This window comes from Dendrobates tinctorius, unplaced genomic scaffold (assembly GCF_039654945.1).
Source record: "Dendrobates tinctorius isolate UK_male_01 unplaced genomic scaffold, ASM3965494v1 ptg000032l, whole genome shotgun sequence".
Taxonomy (NCBI): Eukaryota; Metazoa; Chordata; class Amphibia; order Anura; family Dendrobatidae; genus Dendrobates; species Dendrobates tinctorius.
In genome coordinates this window covers 12,649,076-12,671,765 of record NW_027361700.1, presented here as the reverse complement: position 1 = coordinate 12,671,765, position 22,690 = coordinate 12,649,076, and the positions used below count along the sequence as shown (strand labels likewise).

General features: G+C 42.4%; 1 protein-coding gene across 3 annotated transcripts in view; it reads left to right on the top strand.

Annotated features, from left to right (window-relative positions):
- CALCOCO2 (calcium binding and coiled-coil domain 2) overlaps positions 1 to 8,506 on the top strand; it is a 104,121-nt gene extending 95,615 nt beyond the window's left edge. Inside the window, exons 18-19 of one of the 3 annotated variants that reach the window (XM_073572402.1) lie at positions 3,004 to 3,045; positions 4,250 to 8,506. In XM_073572402.1, the coding sequence (XP_073428503.1) occupies positions 3,004 to 3,045; positions 4,250 to 4,294 (87 nt within the window). In that variant the 3' untranslated portion in view covers positions 4,295 to 8,506. Of the gene's footprint in view, positions 1 to 3,003 lie in introns of all 3 variants that reach the window. The other 2 variants (XM_073572403.1, XM_073572401.1) reach the window with 2 other exon arrangements.
- Positions 8,507 to 22,690: the final 14,184 nt, after the last annotated feature.

The following is a 22,690-nucleotide window of genomic DNA, read 5'->3' as shown; positions in this document are numbered from 1 at the left end:
CAGAAGTTTTGATAAAATCACTGTTTTCTCTGCTGCAGATCTAGCAGTTCTCTGGATGCTGAGCTCTGTATAACCCGTCCACACCACTGACTGGCAGTTTTCCGTGTAAACTGTGCATAGGCATTAAGCTGCCAATCAGTGGTGAGGGCGGGGTTGAACTACCTGGCAGCAGGATTGCTATTCCTCTAATGATGAAGTCCTATTGATAAAATAACTTCTCAAATCTACAGAAAGCAGACCAGTGACACATTGCTGGAATCCGGGTCTCTGTGTCTACATTGTGCTGCTCTCAGTGTATTATGCATTCGTAAGACGTCTCGCTGTTTTTTCCATAATGCACACAATGAAAGTCTACTATACAATCACTTTCAAACTATTCTGACATCGCTAAGCGAATGCTTGGGCATTTTTAACTTGTACATTTGCAAGGTATAGTGAAAACGTATGTTGCCAATATGTACCAACGATGCCTCTTATGAATGCAACTACATAGACAGTCTGACATACAGCTCTGGCAAAAATTAAGAGACCACCAAATGGGCAGCCCATTCTCCAGACCCGGCTGAACCCCATTGACAACCTCTGGAATGTAATCAAGAGGATGATGGATAGTCACAAGCCATCAAAGAAGAACTGCTTACATTTTTGCGCCAGAAGCAGTGTGAAAGACTGGAGGAAAGCATGCCAAGACGCATGAAAGCTGTGATTAAAAATCATGGTTATTCCACAAAATATTGATTTCTGAACTCTTCCTGAGTTAGAACATTAGTATTGTTGTTTCTAAATGATTATGAGCTTGTTTTCTTTGCATTATTTGAGGTCTGAAAGCACTGGTTTCTTTTTTAAATTTTGACCATTTCTCCTTTTCGGAAAAAGACAAAAAGTTTATTTCTTGGAAATTCGGAGACATGTTGTCAGAAGTTTGTAGACTAAAAGAACAATTTACATTTTATTCAAAAATATACCTATAAAGAGAAAAATCAAACAAACTGAAAATTTGAAAGTGGTCTCTTAATTTTTGCCAGAGCTACAGTTGTGGCAAAAAGTATTGACACCCCTGCAATTCTGTCAGATAATACTCAGTTTCTTCCTGAAAATGATTGCAAACGCAAATTCTTTGGTATTATTATCTTCATTTAATTTGTCTTAAATGAAAAAACACAAAAAGAATTGTCCTAAAGCCAAATTGGATATAATTCCACACCAAACATAAAAAAGAGGGTGGACAAAAGTATTGGCACTGTTTGAAAAATCATGTGATGCTTCTCTAATTTGTGTAATTAGCAGCACCTGTAACTTACCTGTGGCACCTAACAGATGTTGGCAATAACCTTAATCACACTTTCAGCCAGCTGACATGGATTAAAGTTGACTCAACCTCTGTCCTGTGTCCTTGTGTGTACCACATTGAGCATGGAGAAAAGAAAGAAGACCAAAGAACTGTCTGAGGACTTGAGAAACCAAATTGTGAGGAAGCAAGAGCAAGCTCAAGGCTACAAGTCCATCTCCAAAGACCTGAATGTTCCTGTGTCTACCATGCGCAGTGTCATCAAGAAGTTTAAAGCCCATGGCACTGTGGCTAACCTCCCTATATGTGGACGGAAAAGAAAAATTGACAAGAGATTTCAACGCAAGATTGTGCGGATGTTGGACAAAGAACCTCTACTAACATCCAAACAAGATCAAGCTGCCCTGCAGTCCGAGGGTACAACAGTGTCAACCGTACTATCCGTCGGCATCTGAATAAAAATGGACTGTATGGTAGGAGACCCAGGTAGACCCCACTTCTTACCTGAAAAAGCCTAAAACGTTTTGGAAGAATGTTCTCTGGTCAGATCAGACAAAAGTAGAGCTTTTTGGGCAAAGGCATCAACATAGAGTTTACAGGAGAAAAAAAGAGGCATTCAAAGAAAAGAACACAGTCCCTACAGTCAAACATGGCGGAGGTTCCCTGATGTTTTGGGGTTGCTTTGCTGCCTCTGGCACTGGACTGCTTGACCGTGTGCATGGCATTATGAAGTCTGAAGACTACCAACAAATTTTGCAGCATAATCTAGGGCACAGTGTGAGAAAGCTGGGTCTCCCTCAGAGGCCATGGGTCTTCCAGCAGGACAATGACCCAAAACACACTTCAAAAAGCACTAGAAAATGGTTTGAGAGAAAGCACTGGAGACTTCTAAGGTGGCCAGCAATGAGTCCAGACCTGAATCCCATAGAACACCTGTGGAGAGATCTAAAAATGGCAGTTTGGAGAAGGCACCCTTCAAATATCAGGGACCTGGAGCAGTTTGCCAAAGAAGAATGGTCTAAAATTCCAGCAGAGCATTGTAAGAAACTCATTGATGGTTACCGAAGCGGTTGGTCGCAGTTATTTTGGCTAAAGGTTGTGCAACAAAGTATTAGACTGAGGGTGCCAATACTTTTGTCTGGCCCATTTTTGGAGTTGTGTGTGAAATGATCAATGTTTTGCTTTTTGCTTCATTCTCTTTTGTGTTTTTTCATTTAAGACAAATGAAATGAAGATAATAATACTAAAGAATTTGTGTTTGCAATCATTTTCAGGAAGAAACTGAGTATTATCTGACAGAATTGCAGGGGTGTCAATACTTTTGGCCACAACTGTAAATGTTGCCCATAGGTCACGTATGTTTTCTAGTCATTTCTGTTGGGAACAACATAGTCTGACTACTGTGCTTTTCCATATTAATGAAGATTGCTAAACGGACATGTACTGTGGGACAAAAGGGACCAAATAATATGTTGGCACGCATTCTGAAATCAAACCAGTTTGGCTTGCAAATCATGCTCACAATTACAAAAAATAAATCCATGCCACAAGTGGTTAAAATAATATCCACATGGGATTTGTTTCTTGAATGCCATTTAATTTAAAAAATTGCCAGTTGTAGTTAACGCCATGTTTGCACCGTCGCCTCTTCTGCACCATGCATGGTAGTGTGGTAGATGGCACATTTTAATAACGTCTTCTCATTTAATTGACAGCAAGGAGCAAGTTCTACAAGAGGACAGCAAATGAAATGCCCTGTGTGTAATAAAAAGTTTTCAAGTCATCAAATATTACATGATCATGTACTGTGTCACTTGGATTAGGTGGAAGCCAGACCGTAATCGTACATGTATCTCTGGCTGTGAACTTACCTTTAGAATAGGTTTAATTATAGAAGTATTCTGATTTTCGTTAAAAAAAAAAAGATTTGAGATTATCCTTTCTATATATATTTGTGTTAAATAAAACAGAAGGGTGGAAACAGTGTGTAAGCATGTACCGGAAATGAATGTTTTGCATACAAAATCATCAAATAGATTGTCAGATATCTAGTTCACAGGATATAAAGTTATTATGAGGCCTATATATTTTCTGCAAGTTTCCTTTTTAAAGAGGCTATCCCCTTTCAGAAAAACTGTGTTATAAGCTGCGGTAGCTATGTAAAAAAACAAAAAGGTATTTCTATCCTCATCTCATGCAGCGTTGGCTCTCTGGCTCGTTGCGTCAACAGTATTACAGCCAATCATTGAGATCAGCAGCTTGTGCCGTCAATACTGCCAATGTCTCTCCGCTGAGATCTGTGATTGGCTGCAGACCTGTCACCATAATGTCAGCGCTGCAGACGAATGGAGACTGGGGCAGTGGTGGTGAGCCAGCGCTGGACTCGGTGTGAATTAGCAATCCATTATTTACTTATTTATTTTTAATTAGAACTAAACATAGCCTAAAACGTAGCTAAACTTTCTTTGTGATTTTTCATATTTAGCAGGAACTTAAATTGCCTGCCGATCAGTGGGGAACCCAAGTCCTGAGAACTTTGCCAATTGCACAATGAACACCCCCCACCCCCCCCGAGTAATGCCCAGCTCAGCAGACAGGAGCACACCGCTCCTGTCTGAGCGTGCACAGAGTCCAAAGTTCGGATTCAATAGCTTTATAGCCTATGCTTTCTATATTGAGTCTGTACCCCTCTGTGTGCGCACTCCTATCTGCTGAGCTGCACACTTGTGGGGGTCTCAGGATCTGGACCCCACTGATCGGCAGGCAATTCAAGTACCTGCTCAGTCTGAAAACTCACAAAGAAAGTTTAATTACTTTTTAAAGCTCAATGTTTACTGAAAGGGGACAACACTTTTTTAAAGGGGCTCACTAGACTGTTTTCATGGCTTATTTGGCTCACTACGTATCTGGTGACTTTTGTTTTTAGTTGCTTACAGTTTGTATGTTCTATAATTCTCTTAGGTAAATCTCTCCTTGTACTGCCTTGAGATTGAGTATGGTATATAAGAACGCCACAATCCCACCCTCAACAGGCAGAGCAATGGAAGGCAGAACAGTCATTATTGAGAAAGGAGGACATTTTCAGACCACCAGACTCCATGTAGTTACTGAACATATCTCATTATAATAAAGCATGCAAGCACGGATTTTCACTTTTTTGGTGATATCACTATTCCACTAACTAGCTTATCACTTATATCATGTTGCTATATCGCAGGGATGGCTCGAATTGCTTCTCTTTGATGAGGTGTGGTATTGATGATAATGTTGCTACTCACAACTGCTTTTCCAGGTCGGTGTGGAGTGCATTCAAATCTTTGTGATAAATTTCGCAACAGTAAGTTGTTCAGTGCACAGATGTAAATTAGTGGGGAATTCATCACTGCTCATATTACTTTTGTAGAACTCAAGTGCTGGGAGGTCTGCTTTATACATAACATAGGAGACGACAAGATGGCTAAATATATCTCACATAGGAGATGCTGAGGCAGGAGCATATACATCACACAGGCGACCTTGGGGCTGGAGGTTGCAGCACGTACATCACAGGAGATACAGGGGCTGCTGCTACTACTGTGTTCATCTGTGCGACAGGAACGCATTGTGCGCTAACTCCACCCACTGAGTACATCTTGAAGTTAGCACAGATCAGCTTCAGGACGTAATCCTACATTGTACATGTTGCAGCTTTCAGTAGTGAACACTGCATGCGTGTGCTCATAGTGCAAGAATGGTTTAAAGGGCTGGCAAGATGTCGTTGCCGGCCTAAGCACTGCCGTCCCCGGGAATGTGCGCTGGGGTCAGAGAAAAGGTTATAATGACATGCAAACGGTCCACGGGTCAAAGATTCCCCACCCCTGCAATCGGAACACCATACTGGACTCTTTGGACACGTAACTTGTGTTGTGACGTAGTAGATCCAGTCTTAGAAACTATATGTACTTCCTATAATATACAAGTGCCTACAAGTAGTATTCAACCCCCTGCAGATTTAGCAGGTTTGATAAGATGCAAATAAGTTAGAGCCTTCAAACTTCACACAAGAGCAGGATTTATTAACAGATGCATAAATCTTACAAACCAAAAAGTTATGTTGCTCAGTTAAATTTTAATAAATTTTAAACATACAAGTGTGGGTCAATTATTATTCAACCCCTAGGTTTAATATTTTGTGGAATAACCCTTGTTTGCAATTACAGCTAATAATCGTCTTTTATAAGACCTGATCAGGCCGGCACAGGTCTCTGGAGTTATCTTGGCCCACTCCTCCATGCAGATCTTCTCCAAGTTATCTAGGTTCTTTGGGTGTCTCATGTGGACTTTAATCTTGAGCTCCTTCCACAAGTTTTCAATTGGGTTAAGGTCAGGAGACTAACTAGGCCACTCCAACACCTTGATTTTTTGCCTCTTGAACCAGGCCTTGGTTTTCTTGGCTGTGTGCTTTGGGTCGTTGTCTTGTTGAAAGATGAAATGACGACCCATCTTAAGATCCTTGATGGAGGAGCGGAGGTTCTTGGCCAAAATCTCCAGGTAGGCCGTGCTATCCATCTTCCCATGGATGCGGACCAGATGGCCAGGCCCCTTGGCTGAGAAACAGCCCCACAGCATGATGCTGCCACCACCATGCTTGACTGTAGGGATGGTATTCTTGGGGTCGTATGCAGTGCCATCCAATCTCCAAACGTCACGTGTGTGGTTGGCACCAAAGATCTCGATCTTGGTCTCATCAGACCAGAGAACCTTGAACCAGTCTGTCTCAGAGTCCTCCAAGTGATCATGAGCAAACTGTAGAACGGAGACCATTGTGGTGGAGTACGTTACTTATGGTATTGACTGAAACCAATGTCCCCACTGCCATGAGATCTTCCCGGAGCTCCTTCCTTGTTGTCCTTGGGTTAGCCTTGACTCTTCGGACAAGCCTGGCCTCGGCACGGGAGAAAACTTTCAAAGGCTGTCCAGGCCGTGGAAGGCTAACAGTAGTTCCATAAGCCTTCCACTTCCGGATGATGCTCCCAACAGTGGAGACAGGTAGGCCCAACTCCTTGGAAAGGGTTTTGTACCCCTTGCCAGCCTTGTGACCCTCCACGATCTTGTCTCTGATGGCCTTGGAATGCTCCTTTGTCTTTCCCATGTTGACCATGTATGAGTGCTGTTCACAAGTTTGGGGAGGGTCTTAAATAGTCAGAAAAGGCTGGAAAAAGAGATATTTAATCCAAACATGTGAAGCTCATTGTTCTTTGTGCCTGAAATACTTCTTAATACTTTAGGGGAACCAAACAGAATTCTGGTGGTTTGAGGGGTTGAATAATAAATGACCCTCTGAATAAACTTTTCACAATTTAAAAAAAAATTAAACAAAGAAATAACATTCTTTTTTGCTGCAGTGCATTTCACACTTCCAGGATGATCTACAGTCCAAATGTCACAATGCCAAGTTAATTCCGAATGTGTATACCTGCTAAATCTACAGGGGGTTGAATACTACTTGTAGGCACTATAGGTATTCTGGAGCATCTTTTCTTATAATGCTACATTATTTTCTTCCTCTGTTATTCCTCCCAGAAATCTGTGACTACAGCATCACACCAGTGTTTCTTTATTGCAGTGCTGCTACTAACCTAAGTTCCCTGGCACCGGTCTCCTGCTTACCAGCCGCTGGCTTTATCTGTTCCCGGCGCTGCTCCTGACGGTCTCCAGCAGTTTCATGACCTGCTGGATCACTCCAGTGTTTGTTAGAGCGATCTGGAAGTCACAACTCAATGTAAGTCTGAGAGCCAGAACAAGGACAGGCTCTTATAGACTTACATTGAGAGCTTGAGCCTGTTACCTCTGACTTCCGGTCAGTCAGAAGTTGCGGTCCCAAGATGGCGGTGAGGGACCGGAGCTTCACCGGGAAAAACTGGTAAGTATAAGAATGGGGTGCAGGGAACTTACTTTAGTAGCACCACTTCAGCGCTGCAATAAAATAAACCCAGTGGAGTGGTGCTTTAAATGGACTAGTAGGTGTTAACAGTTGGGGGTACACAATGGCAAAGTCCCTTAAATAAGGAGACTAGCAACACCAGGTTCATTTTTTATTTTATGTATACATTTCTAGGAGGAATAACAGGAACAGCACATTTCCTAGGGAATACAAGTATTTACTAAAACTAACATCAATAGTGCCGACAGGTCCCTCTTTAAGACCTTGTCTTCAAAATACTTTCTAAGGCAGAAAGAATCATGTACATTTCTCCTTTTCTGGAATGTAGAAAATATGCTCCAAAGTGTGACTGACCTTCAGTATAAGGCTATGTGCCCACGTTGCCGAAATGCTGTGAAATTGTCTGCAGCATTTCCGCAACTCCCCACTGAGGGTAAAATGCATGCGGAATGTGCATGCGTTTTCCCGCAAAACACAAGCGTTTTTAGCTTGGAGAATGCTAGCGCTTTTCCAAACGATTTGAAACATCGCTTGGAAAAGTGATTGACAGGTTGGTCACACTTGTCAAGCCTAGTGCTTGACAAGTGTGACCAACTTTTTACTATTGATGCTGCCTATACAGCATCAATAGTAAAAGATAGAATGTTAAAAATAATAAAAAAAAAAAATAGGGATATACTTACCCTCTGTTGGCCCCCGGAGTCATCAGAGGTCATTGTCGCAAGGCATCCCTGGGAACGGAAGATGCTGGCAGCGTGGCTGAGAGGTGGGAATACTCTGGGGGCTGAAAGAGGGCAAGTATATCCATATTTTTTTAAAATTATTTTTAACATTCTATCTTTTACTATTGACGCTCCAGACCGTGGGTACCATCCGCACATCAAGCGCTCACTTTACGCATGGTGGGCACAGCCACATGCGTAAAGTGAGCGTTTCAATGCAATCCAATGGCGGTGGAACCAGCACGATTCCGCAGAAATAATGGACATGCTGTGGATTTTACGGTTATGCGATTCCGCAGCGGTAAAATCTGCAGCATGGTCGCAGCAACTGCGGAATCCCATAGGATTGCATGGGGATGCGTTTTATTAGCGTTTAAGCATTTCCGCTGTGGCAGAAACGCATACAAAATGCAACGTGGCACACAGCCTTAGTGTCCAGCTGGTTATTGTATATTAGGCACAGATGTGCTGCAAATATGTGGAAATTATAATTTTACATTATATTTATATAATTATATTCTACTTAATAAAGTAATTATATATATCTTAATAAATACAACTATGTATTATTAATACTGGTGTGCTGATTTTTGCTGTCTGCATATACTGTTTTTTTGAAGCTCAATATCTTAATTGGTCCATATCGCTAATGAGGTGACCTTTGGGTTCAGTATGGTCATCTTCCTCCTTCTTTGTCGTCATGTCCCAGCATATCAAATCATGACACTATATAACATATATGCAAGAAATTGAAAAAAGAAAGGCAACTTAGCAGAAATAACTGAATGCCAGTAAAATGGAAAAATTAAAAAAAAATGTTCCAATGCCTTCAAACTTTAATCATTATTGAAAAATTCTCAGAATATAGGGCAAAAAAGCAACGCGTTTCAAACCTATCTGCCGTTCTTTGTGTAAGCACAATTAAATACAGATTGGAGGATTTCTATCAAGAGGAGCTGAAAGATTTTTCAGTTTTTGCACGATAAGTTATAGTAATGTTAGTGTGACACCCCAGAGTCCGGTTGTCACAGTGACATTACCTCCCTCTAAGAGGTGAAGTCATGCTTGGAGGCAGAAAGGGACCCCCATGCCAGGTAATAGAAAAAAAATAATCACAATTTCCTGCTGCAGGTCAGAAAAGGGAGATGCCTTATAAATTCTGGCCAGCAGAGGGGGTTGGTGAGTCAGCTAGAAATCAGCTGAGGGAGTTGTCATGGAAACGAAACAGCTGTGAGCTGTGAAAAGAAATGATGACAGTTTAAACGTGAGGTAAAGAGATCTTTCTGGAAGATCCTGTCAGATGAAGACAGGGAACTGATCTGTGAAGAGGGAAAGGACAAGAGCAGAGACAGAGACTCTAGGGAAGCTAAAATATTGCATATAGCAGACCCTTGAGTGAAGCGCTAATAAAGAGAAAAGGGACATCAGAGTCCTAGGCTGACAGTAACTGTACGCCCTGATAGCTGAATCTGAAAGTACAGGGGATTGTAAATTCCTGTGCACATTAATCACCTGAGGGCACAGCAGCGGATAAGGAGCCCAGGGCTGACTGTGAAGAGAACGGTACCGTGGAGTAGACTCACGCTGACAGCTGTACAGGTTAGTGAAACCATCACGAATAGAGGGTCGCACCATAGTTATATACAGCGGAGACCCACACACAAAGTGCAGAAAGGAAGGTCCTAAATCTCCACCTGGCAAGGTGGATTCCCTGAATGCCTCCAGGCGAGCCGGACTCATTCCGTCACCTGGATGTGGTACTCCGGACTGCAACCTATTACCAGTAAAAGGTAAAGAAACTGCACCTCACTGTGTCTTTCTCTCATTTATCTGCACCCCAACGTTCACAGCCATTTTTACTATTTATTTAACATCTTTGCCCTGGGACTACAGCCCTACCTTTGGAGGGCTACAACATCATAGCTGCGCCCAACATCCATCCCGGAGAAGCAACACCGCAGCGCTGGTCACCTCTGACTAGAATACCACAGGTGGCGTCACATATTTCACCATCTAATAACTTTATTTTCATTTTTACCACAACTTTCCCCTATTTTATTACTGGACGCCTCTGGGCCACAGACCGGGTCGCCGCCGCCGTGACTCCGACCCCCATTGAAGTCGACGGGCCCGGTACCGAGTTCCCCCAGCCCCGCGGGGCGCTCCATTAGAAATCAGCAAACACTGGGAATCGTGTCACTGCATTCTCCGGAACCAAAACTGTTTTTAACCCTGTAACAGAGCTGAGAGGGGTCATGCAACTCTGTAGGATGGGATTTCTTCTAAGCCTTCTATTTTTGCACTTTGAGGCGCTGTCATTAGTATAAGTCATTTGACAAGTTCAAGCATTTTCATAAGACGATCAGAAACAATATGCAGGAACAACTGCTGGTAAAAACATAAAGCACGCACTTCATACATAGTGAAAACTTCACACTGCAGCAATACCCAACAATGAAGTGTGCTGAAAAGATGAAGCAGAAAGACCTCTGAAAAGGCGTAGAGCCATGACTTCACTCGGGTTTTGCCTAGAGTTACTTTTTTTCAGAGAAGACATTTAAATATTCCTCTACAATGATTTAGCCTGGTGTGATAGGTCTGCAAGAGCAATCCTCTGTATATGTGCGACCCCTGCTGGTTGTTTCCTGCATAGGCAGCTTTAAAAAGAAATACTGAGAGTCCTCAGTGATTGATACCTTTTAACCCCTTCAACCATGGGCACATTTCCATTTTTCGCTCCCCTTCTTCCCAGGATCATAAACTTATTTATTTTTCCGTCAATGTGTTTTTTTTCTTTTGAATGGGGCAACAATGGGGTTATTTGAACTTTATTTTTTACCTGTTAAAAAATAAACAAGTTAACTTTTTGCTGGTTTCAACAGTCCCCTTAGAAGACTTGAAACTGCGATCATCCTATCTCCTGTGCAACACATAGCAGGCATTCAGTTCTATGTGTAGCATAAATCATCTCCTATGAACTCCAGCCACAGGCCTGCAGTCATAAGAGGCAGGTAAGGTCGTCTTCTGGAGACCCCAAGCTGTCATGACTGCCCAACGGTGCCCTGCAATCATGTGACAGTGGCGCCAATGGGCGGGTCTTGTGACATGCTTCCAGTTAGGACGTGTGAAATGCTGCTGTCAGAATTTGACAGTAGAATTTACCTTAACAGCCGCGGGTGGATTGCGAATCCACCCACGGCTGTTAGAAGCACATGACAGGCGATCAAATCAGCTGTTATGTGCAGGAAAAGATGCAGGCTCGGCGCTATTGCCCGCATCAAAGGCAGGGACACAATTGAGGACGTACCTATAAGTAATTGGTCATGAAGGTGTTAATATCCAATAGGGCGCTTCTTCCCTTTTGAGCTTTTCACTGTGCCTCAAACGTAGTTTTTGAACACATATGGGGCATCTGCATACTCAGGAGAAATTACACAACAAATTTTGGGGTCCATTTTTTCCTGCTATCTTTGAAAATACATAAAAACAATTGGGGCTAAATTAACATTTTTGTGGTAAAAATGTGATTCTTTTTATTCTCTATGTTAGAAACGTCTGTGAAGAAGCTGGGGGTTCAATGTGCCTACCACACATCTAAATACATTCCTTAAGGGGTCTAGCTTCTAAAATGGTGTCACTTGTGGTGATTTTCCACTGTTCAGGCACATAGGTGACCATTGACACCGGAAGACCATTCCAACAAAGTCTGCGTTCCAAAATGTCACTCCTTTTCTCAGCCCTGCCATAAGCCTAAACAGTCTTTTACACCAACATATGAGGTACCTGCGTACTCAGGAGAAATTGCACAACAAATTGCATGGTAAAATTTCTCCTGTTACCCTTGTAAAAATGCAAAATTTGGGGCTAAAAACATGTGATTTTTTTTTATTTTCGTGGCTCAAATTTATAAACTTCTGTGAAGCATTTTGGGGTTCAAGGTGCTCACCACACACCTAGACAAGTTCCCTGAGGAGTCTAGTTTCCAAAATGGTGTGAATTGTTGGCAGTATCCACTGTTTAGGCACTCTCCAAATGCAACATGGCGTCCAGTAATTAATCCAGCAAATTTTACATTCAAAAAGTCAAATGGCGCTCCTTCCATTCTGAGTCCTGCCGTGTGCTGAAACAGTGGTTTTAACCCACATACGGGATATCGGCATGCTCAGGAGAAATTGCACAACAAATTTTGCAGTTCATTTTTTTTCTGCTTCCCTCTACGAAAATAAAATATTTGGGATCTAAAGTTAAATTTTTGTGACACAAAGTTAAATGTTCATTCTTTTCCTTCCACATTCCAAAAATTCCTGTGAAGCACCTGAAGGATTAATAAACTTCTTGAATGTGGTTTTGAGCACCTTGAGGGGTGCAGTTTTTAAAATGGTGTCATTTTTGGGTATCTTCTGTCATACAGGCCCCTCAGTCACTTCAAATGTGATGTGGTCCCTAAAAAAATGGTTTTGTAAATTGTGTTGGAAAAAATTAGAAATCGCTGGTCAACTTTTAACCCTTATAACTTCCTAACAAAATAAAAAATCATGTTTCAAAAATTATGCTGATGTAAAGTAGACATGTGGGAAACATATAGTATTTTGTATGATATAACTCTCTGATTTAAGGAATATGAAACAAAAAACAAAGGAATATTCATGGTAGCAGAGTTTTGATGTACTAGTAAGTGAAACAATCCCGTAGAAATAATAATGACAACCCTGCAACCAAGAAACTGGACATACAGGTAGGTGCTTCTCACAAAATTAGAATATCATCAAAAAGTTAATTGCAGTTCTTCAATACAAAAAGTGAAACTCATGCTATATAGAGTCATTATAAACAGAGTGATCCGTTTCATGCGTTTATTTCTGTTAATGTTGATGACTATGGCTTGCAGCCAATGAAAACCCAAAAGTCATTATCTCAGTAAATTAGAATACCTCATAACACCAGCTTGAAAAATGATTTTAAAATGTGAAATGTATGTTCAGTAAATGCACTAAATACTTGGTCGGGGCTTCTTTTGCATCAATTACTGCATCAGTGCGGTGAGGCATGGAGGCGATCAGCCTGTGGCACTGCTGAGGTGTTATGGAAGGCCAGGTTGCTTTGATAGCAGCCTTCAGCTCGTCTGCATTGTTGTCTGGTGTCTCATCTTCCTCTTGACAATACCCCATGGATTCTCTATTGAGTTAAGGTCCGGCGAGTTTGCTGGCCAATCAGTGATACTGTTTTTAAACCAGGTATTCAGCGTGGGACTGGCCCACCAGAGAACCGGTGGATTCTCCGGTGGACCCTGGCATCTGGTGGGCCCTGGCACCTGCTGGCATACAGGGCCAGCAGTTGCCTAGGGCCCCCGCTGCTCCAGGGGCCCCCAGCCAGTGGTGTGTCGCACACCATGCAGCTGCTATGGGGGCCCCTGCCAGCGGAGCAGCAGCGGGTGTCAGGAGGCAGGAGCCCCTGTCCCCGCTGCTAAAGAGAAATGAATATTCACTGCGAAGCAGTGAATATCATTTCAGGTCTCCACACCCCCAGAGGCCCCGCCCCCAGCCCAGTAAGCTGCTCTGCAGACTACAGCTGTAAATCAGGGCCGGCGCCGCCCTCAGTCCTCTCTGCTCCTGGCTCACAGCCAGTGCGCGATGACGTCACTACATCGCGCACCCGCTGTGTGTCTGGCAGAGGGGGCAGCTCCTGACACTGAAGCCGGGATCAGCGTGGGAGCGAGGAGGAGAGGTGAGTATTGTGGTTTTTTTTTTATATCTCTCCTCTCTCTATCTGTCTCTATCTATCTATCTCTATATATATATCTCTCTCTATCTCTCTTATATCTATCTTTCTATCTCTATTATCTATATCTATCTCTATCTATTATCTATCTATTTCTATATCTATCGCTCTATCTTTATATCTATCTTTCTATCTCTACATCTATCTCTATATCTATATATCTTTCTTTCTATATATATCTCTATATCTATTATGTCTATCTATCTCTATATCTATCTATCTTACTCTATCTATCTCTATATCTATTATCTCTATATTTATTATCTATCTAGCTACCATCTATATCTATCTATCTTTATCTATATATATCTCTATCTAATATCTATATCTATCTATCTATCTCTATACCTATCTATTTATCTATCCGTTATCTATCTCTATATCTTTTCTCTGTATCTATCTATCTCTATATCTATATCTCTCGCTATCTATATATCTATCTTTATATCTCTATCTCTATCTATCTCTATATCTATTTCTCTCTATATCTATCTCTATATCTCTCTCTATAGCTATCTATCTCTATATCTATCTCTCTGTATAGCTATCGCTCTATCTCTATATCTATCTTTCTATCTCTATATCTATCTTTCTCTATATCTTTTCTCTGTATCTATCTCTCTCTATATCTATCTCTATATATATCTATTATCTCTATATCTATTTCTCTCTATATCTATCTATTATCTCTATCTATTATCTCTATCTATATATCTATCTCTCTGTATATCTATCTTTCTATCTCTATATCTATCTATCTATCTCTATCTATTATCTATCTCTATCTATATCTATCGCTCTATCTCTATATCTATCTTTCTATCTCTACATCTATCTCTACATCTATCTCTATATCTATCTATTATGTCTATCTATCTAGCTATCTCTATTATCTACCTATCTCTATATCTTTCTATCTTACTCTCTCTATATCTGTTATCTCTATATTTATTATCTATCTATCTCTATCTATTATCTATATCTATCTCTCTATTTATCGATCTCTGTATCTATCTCTCTCTATATCTACCGCTCTCTCTATCTCTATCTTTATATCTATATCTATCTATCTCTATATCTATTATCTCTATATCTATCTACCTATCTATCTCTATATCTATATCTGTTTCTCTATATCTATCTCTATATCTCTCTCTCTATAGCTAACTATATATTATCTCTATATCTATCTATCTATATATTATCTCTATATCTATCTATATCTATCTATCTCTATATCCATATCTATCTCTATATCCATATCTATCTCTATATCTATCTCTATATCTATCTAACACTATATCTCTATATCTATCTCTATATCTCATTATCTATATCTCTATCTCTCTTTATCTATCTATTCATCTATCTCTATATCTATATCTGTTTCTCTCTATATCTATCTCTATATCTCTCTCTATAGCTATCTATATATTATCTCTATATCTATCTCTATATCTATCTCTATATCTTTCTAACACTATATCTCTATATCTATCTCTATATCTCATTATCTATATCTCTATCTCTCTTTATCTATTGATCTATCCATCTATCTCTATCTATTATATCTATCTATATCTATCTAGCTATCTCTATCTATCTCTATATCTATCTTTCTAACTCTATATCTATCTATCTCTATACATATCTCTATAGCTATTATCTCTATATCTATATATCTTTCTATATCTATCTGTCTCTATATCTATCTCTATATATATCTCTATATCTATTTTTATTTATAGCCATCTATCTATATATATTTATCTCTATATCTATCTATATATGTCTATATTATTATTATTATATCTGTATATATCTATTATCTATCTCTATCTATATATCTATCTATCTCTATATCTTTCTATCTATAGCTATCTATCTCTATATATATCTATCCATTATCTATTTTCTATCTATCTCTATATCTATCTTTCTTTCTATATCTATCTTTATATCTATCTATCTATCTCTATGAATCTTTCTATCTATATCTATCCATTATCTACTTTCTATCCATTATCTACTATCTATTTCTACATCTATCTTTCTATCTATATCTATCTAACTCTATATCTATATATCTATATAGCATTATACCCTATGAGGGGGTGCATTATTCCCTATGAGGGGGGCAGTATTATACCCTATGAGGAGGCAGCATTATACCCTATGAGGAGGGCAGCATTATTCCCTATGAGGGGGGCAGTATTATACCCTATGAGGGGGGCAGTATTATACCCTATGAGGGGGGCAGTATTATACCCTATGAGGGGGGCAGTATTATACCCTATGAGGGGGGCAGTATTATACCCTATGAGGGGGCAGCATTATACCCTATGAGGGGGTGCATTATTCCCTTTGAGGGGGTGCATTATACCCTATGAGGGGGGCAGTATTATACCCAAGAGGGGGTGCATTATTCCCTATGAGGGGGTGCATTATTCCCTATGAGGGGGGCAGTATTATATTCTATGAGATGGCTGCATTATATTCTATGAGATGGCTGCATTATACTATGTGAGGGGGCTGCTTTATATTCTATGAGGGGGCTACCCCAACTCCTGCTACATAATTAAGACATGTACAACCTTATATTATACCCGGATATTAGCGTGTTTTACCGCATAATTGGTGGTCTGGTATTTAACTCTATGCAGCTACATAGTGGGCCCCAAGAATGATTTTCTCTGGTGGGCCCAAGGTGTTCCAGTCCGACGCTGCAGGTATTGGTACTTTTGGCAGTGTGTACAGGTGCCAAGTCCTGCTGGAGAATGAAGTTTCCATCTCCAAAAAGATTGTCGGCAGAGGGAAGCGTGATGTGCCCTAAAATTTCCTACACCAGCAGATGACATGGCTCCCCAAACCATCACTGATTGTGGAAACTTCACACTAGACCATACCTTTATGTACCTTGCTTTCTGCATTGGGGCACAGTCATTCTAGAACAGAAAACTGTTAAACTGTTTCCACAAAATTGGAACCTTTGTCCAAAGTGTATTAGTAAGCTGATTCATTATGGTTTCTTTTCACTGGAACTAAGGGACCTAGGCCGACCCTTGATAACAACCTCACCGCCTTATCCCAAACTTCACAGCTGGCACAGTGCAGTCAGGCAGATAATGTTCTCTTAATATTCACAAAAACCAGACTGGCCCATCGGACTGGCAGACAAAGAATCGAGACTCATTGGTCCACAGAACAAGTTCCCACTGCTCCAGAGTTCGGGCTTTACACCACTGCATCCAACATTTGTTATTGTGGTTAGTGATGCAAGGCTGTCATGCAGCTGCTCGTCCAGTTATGGAGTCAACAGAGCGTTGGTGACTTATGCACGATGCTCCTCAGCACTTGGGGGTCCTGCTCTGTAACCTTGTGGCCTCCGCTTTGTGGCAGAGTTGCTATGGTTCCTAAACACTGCCACTTTCCAATAATGTCACTCACAAGTGGTGGTGAAATATTTTGGAGGGAAGAAATTTTATGACCTTACTTGTTACACCGGTGACATCCTACGATGGTACTTATAGTACAATACATCACTCTGTTAGGATAGTGGTGCCCGAGTATGGTTCCAGTCCGTATATAATTCAAACAAAGAAAAACTCAGCACTAAGGGGTTGAGCAGTAGAATTGCGATAATTTTATTTAAGGCAATCTAATTGCAATATACATTTCACGTTTCGGTCCTAGATTCAGGACCTTTATCAAAAAGCAACGGATTGAAGCAGATAGGTTAGTTTCAGAAGGAGCGCAATTGAACCGTGACTACAGTCGCACATGCAGAGGCACTGCATGCATAAATTCAGTGAGCTCCCTATAATGAGATTTTCCTACACCAATGTTTGTTAAAGCAAACTGTGATTATGAATTGTGTAACAGGGAATCCCAACTATGCCAAGAAGACAAATGATGGGTGACATATTGAATATGAACATATCTAAAAGGTGGCAAATTTATTTCACTGTAATGACTCTGTACTTTTTAGAATATCAATAAAATTAAGTTTTAATAAATTAATCTAAAAATAGAATTAGTCTTACCGGTAATTCGGTTTCTAGGAACCTTCCACGACAGCAACATAGGAGGTTGTCTCCCCATCCTAATAGGGGACAGGAACACAAAGAGGTTAAATAACCCTCCCCTTCCTGCAACCACCAGTGTTTTCCTGGACACACTAGCATGTATTGTTACCACCAAAGTACAGGAATCATCTAATAAAAACCATCAGCTAAGGAGGGAAATTAGTGCTGTTGTGGAAGGTTCCTAGAAACCGAATTACCGGTAAGACTAACTCTATTTTCTCCAGTCACCTTCCACGACAGCAGCATCGGAGCAATACCAACAGCTAGTTTCTTTAGTGAGGGACCACGGCCTGCAGAACTCGTCTGCCAAATATTAAATCCCGATTGAAATTTAGCCTGTAGTGTCTGGTGAATGTGTGGATCAATGACCAGGTGGCGGTTCTGCATATCTGCTCTGAAGAAGTGTTCCCTCTCTGCCCATGATGTTGATACTACACGGGTAGATTGTGCTTTCAGTGAAACGGGTGGAGCCAGATTCTGTGATGAGTACGCCAGGCAGATAGCTTGCCTGATCCAGTTAGCGATAGTGTTCTTTGCTGCCTTTTTGCCTGTATTTCGTCCCGAGAACTGTATGAATAGATTCTGATCGATCCGCCAGGTTTCAGTCTGTTGGAGGTAAAATAGGACCACCCTGCGGACGTCGAGAGTATGAAAGGCTTCCTTAGGGTTGGAAGGGTTTGGGCAGAATGAGGGTAGCACAATATTGTGATCTCTATGAAAGTTTGAGACCACTTTAGACAGAAAGGAGTGACCTAACTTCAGAATAATACTGTCAGAAGTGAGAGTCAGATAAGGTTCCTGTATTGACAGGGCCTGCAATTCTCCTATGTGCCTAGCTGTAGTGATTGCAACTAAGAAGATGATTTTGAGGGTCAGGTTCTTTAAGGTCATAGACGTTAGAGGCTCGAATGGATCTAGGGTTAGGCTGTTAAGCACTATATTCAGATCCCAAGGAGGAACCTGACTACGAAGCTTAGGATGAATCCTAGCTGCCGAAGTCATGAAGTGTTTGATCCAGCAGTGGCCGGCTAAGTCTAGTTAAAAAAAAGGTACTAAGAGCTGATACTTGTACCTTCAGTGTGCTAGGTGTAAGCCCCATTTCTATATCCTTTTGTAAAAAGGCTAAGATTTGCGTTACATTGGGACGAAATGGGTCGGGGGGGTGTTTGGGGAACACCAAGATGAAAATATTTTCCAGACCTTGGTATCGATGGCATTGGTTATTGGCTTTCTACTTTTCTGGAGGGTTTGGATTACTTTATCCGAGAGTCCTTTGGCTCTCAGGATTTCGGTCTCAGTAACCAGGCTGCCAGGTTCAATTTGCGTAGGTCCGGGTATAGTAGAGGACCCTGGTGAAGGAGGTTGACTTTTTGAGGTAGAAGCCAGGGGCCTTCCTGAACAATGTCCAGTAGGGCACTGCACCAGCTCCTCCCTGGCCTGGCGATTAAGATTATTGGGACTGTCCGGATATTTTGTAATGTTTTTGCCAGCATGGGTATGGGTGGAAAAGCATATGCAAGATCGAAATCCCACAGTTGGGCGAAGGCATATATTCCGTGTGCACCGTCCGTCTGGTAGAGAGAGAAGAATGTCTTCACTTTCGCATTTTGTCTGTTGACAAATAGGTCTACCTCGGGAGTCTCCCATCTTGCGGTCAGAGGTGAGAAGACCGCTTGGTCCAGGCACCACTCCTCTGGATGGATGTCTTTCTGCTGAGGAAATCTGCTTGGGTATTGTCTGACCCCTTCAGATGTACTTCTGTGACCGATAATAGGTGTTTTTCTGCCCAGGAAAAAATCCTGGCTGCTATTATTTTTAAACCGGAGTATTTCGTGCCTCCCTGGTGCCGGAGGTAGGCCGCAGTGGTCATGTTGTCCGAATAGACACGGACGTGGTGATTTTGGATCAGTGTTGATGAGGCTTTTAGTGCCTCTTCTACAGCTTTTAGCTCTTTCAGGTTCGAGGAACTGGTGTTGATGTTTGGGGGGCCATCGTCCCTGGAAGTAGGATCCCTCTACTACTGCCCCCCAACCCCGTTGACTGGCATCTGAACGGAGAATTTTCAGGGGATGCTTGTACCAGCTGAACCCCTTCTGAAGGTTTCGATAGTTAAACCACCACCTCAGGGCCGATTTCACATGACTGAGAAGTAGAATCCTCTTGGTCAGTGGGTTCTGACGTTTTCTGGAGTATAGAAGTACGTGAGTTTGTAGGACTCGTGTATGGGCTTGAGCCCAGGAAACCACCTGGATACATGCAGTCAAAGATCCTAGGACAGACATTGACTCTCTTAAGGTTGGTGACCTCTGGTTCCTGAATCTGGTTATCCTGCGGACAAGGTCGACCTGACGATCCCTGGGTAGAAAGGATGTCCTCTTCTCCGAATCCAAAAGAACCCCCAGAAAATTCTTCCTCGTGGAAGGATGAATATCTGATTTTTCCAGGTTCGGAATCCAACCCAGGGATTTTAATATTTCCAGGGTCTTTGCCACGTCCATGTTCAGACGAGGGCTAGACTGTGCAAAGATAAAGTCGTCCAGATATGGGAGAATGCATACTCCCTGGCGACGGATGAAGATCACTGCTTCCGCCATGATTTTGGTAAATACCCGCGGTGCTGATGAAATGCCGAAGGGTAGGACGTTTAATTGGAAATGGCTGACCCGATGACCGTGAGAGACTGTGAATCTGAAGAATTTCCTGTTTCTGATGGATTGGCACATGCTAGTATGCATCCCTCAGATCCACTGTCGCCATTACCCAATTCTGTCCGAGGAGCAGGATTGCAGACCTGATTGATTCCATTTTGAATTGCCTGTATCGCTTTGTTTAAGGGCTTCAGGTTTATGATGATCCCGTTTTCCCCCTGAGGGTTTTGTTACTAGGAACAGGCGCAAGTAATGGCCTCTTCCTTTCTCCTGGTTTGGCACCTGGGATTTGTGCGAAGTAGGATTTGTAGGTCCTTTAGTAGGGAGTCTTGGAGATGTGGTGATTGTAGGGAGGTGACCCTCAGGCATTGCGGGGGTGGCCTCTCGAATTCTATCCTCAGTCCATCTCGTATGGTACAGAGGACCCACTGGTTTGTGGAGATGGACTGCCACTGGGTGAAGAAGAGCGAGAGTAGACCCCCGACCGGAGCACCATCATTGCTTGTCTGGGGTTTGTTGCTGGTGTGGGACAACGACTGTTCTTGCCCTTGCCTCCCTTGGGATAACTCCATCTCCCTGTTTTCCCTTTTCCCATAAACTCTCTGCAAGGGTTGGTCACGGGGGGGTGGGGTGTGGGGGGGGGTGTCGCATAAAGCGTTTTTTAGGATTTCTTTGTTCGGGAACAGATTTCGTCTTACCCGTAGTCTTGTCTGGGATATCATCCAGGACTGGACCGAGCACAGTGGCCCTGGAAGGGAATGGGGGAATGGCGCATAGCTTGGACTTAGAGATAAAAGTCCCCCCCCTGATTTTAGCCACAGTGCTCTCCTAGATGAGTTGGAGAGGACGGCGGATTTTGCTGCTACCCGGACAGACTCAGCAGAGGCGTCGGCTAGGAACCCTGTTGCCTTTTGAAAGGATTCAAGTATTTCCTCTCTTGAGGTGCCTTGTGTAAGATGATCCTCCAGTGTGCGTTGCCACAGGAATAGGGATCTGGCAAAGTATGTTGAGGCTATGTTCGTTTTAAGTAGATTGGTAGAAGTGTCCCAGGACTTCCTTAACAAGCTCTCAATTTTCTGATCCATAGGATCTTTGAGCTGGGAACAGTCCTCAAAAGGGAAGGGCTGTCTTTTTAGTTACCCTGGACACCTGTACGTCTATACTTTTGGGATTTCCCATAAAGTGCTATCCCCGTCTAGGGGAAATTGGTTTTTCAGCTCTGAGGGAACACCTTTTACAGGGAGTCCCCATTCATGAAGAATAAGATTCTGTACCTTTTCGTGTACAGGAAATCCCTTTTGATCTTTGTGTTTTAGCCCCCCAAACATCTCGTCCTGTACAGAGTATTTTACTTCTCAGACAGAGAGTAATTTCTCCATCTCCTCTACTGCCGGCGTTGGCGGGAATCACACTGCACTCGGGTGATATCCGAGTGCAGTCTGATGCTTCACAAGCACCCATAGACTTATACGGGTGTTTGCGATCCAGTTCAGAGGTGCAATCGCAGCATGCTGCGACTGCTTTTACATACCGAATCAGCATGAGAAAATAATCGTAGATGTGAGCTGCACCATAGAGAAACATTGGAGGCGAGTGCTATCTGATTATTTATCGGATTGCACCAGTCCAATTGCATTGCAAGTGGTAATGAGCCTTTATCTTGTTCCTCACAGGAGATAAGCCTGGTGTATTAAGGCACCGTTACACATAATGATATCCCAGCGATCCCACCAACGATCCGACATGGATGGGATTGCTGGGACATCGATAGACGGCCCCTCCAGCGATCAGGACCAGCGAGCAAGCTGGTTTCTAATGTAAACATCGGGTATCCAGGAGCCGTGGCTCTTGGATACCCGCTGTTTACCTTGGAAACCGGCGTACACGCTTGTTCCAAAGGTACACATCGGGTATCTAAGCCGCGCGGCTCCTGGATACCCGATGTTTACCTTGGAAACCAGCATGTACACTGGTTTCCAAGGTAAACAGCGGGTATCCAAGAGTCGCGGCTCCTGGATACCCGATGTTTACATTAGAAACCAGCGTCGCTGATCGTTGGTCTCTTGCTGCCACACGCAGCGATGCGTGCTGGCCAGCGGGAGACCAGCGACCAAAAAATGGCCCAGGCCGATTGAGCACGATCAGCAATACCCGGCAGGGGGGCCGGTCGCTGATCCCCGTCACACACAGCGATCTCGCTGGCGAGATCGCTGTGGCGTCACGAAATCAGCGATCTCGCTAGCTAG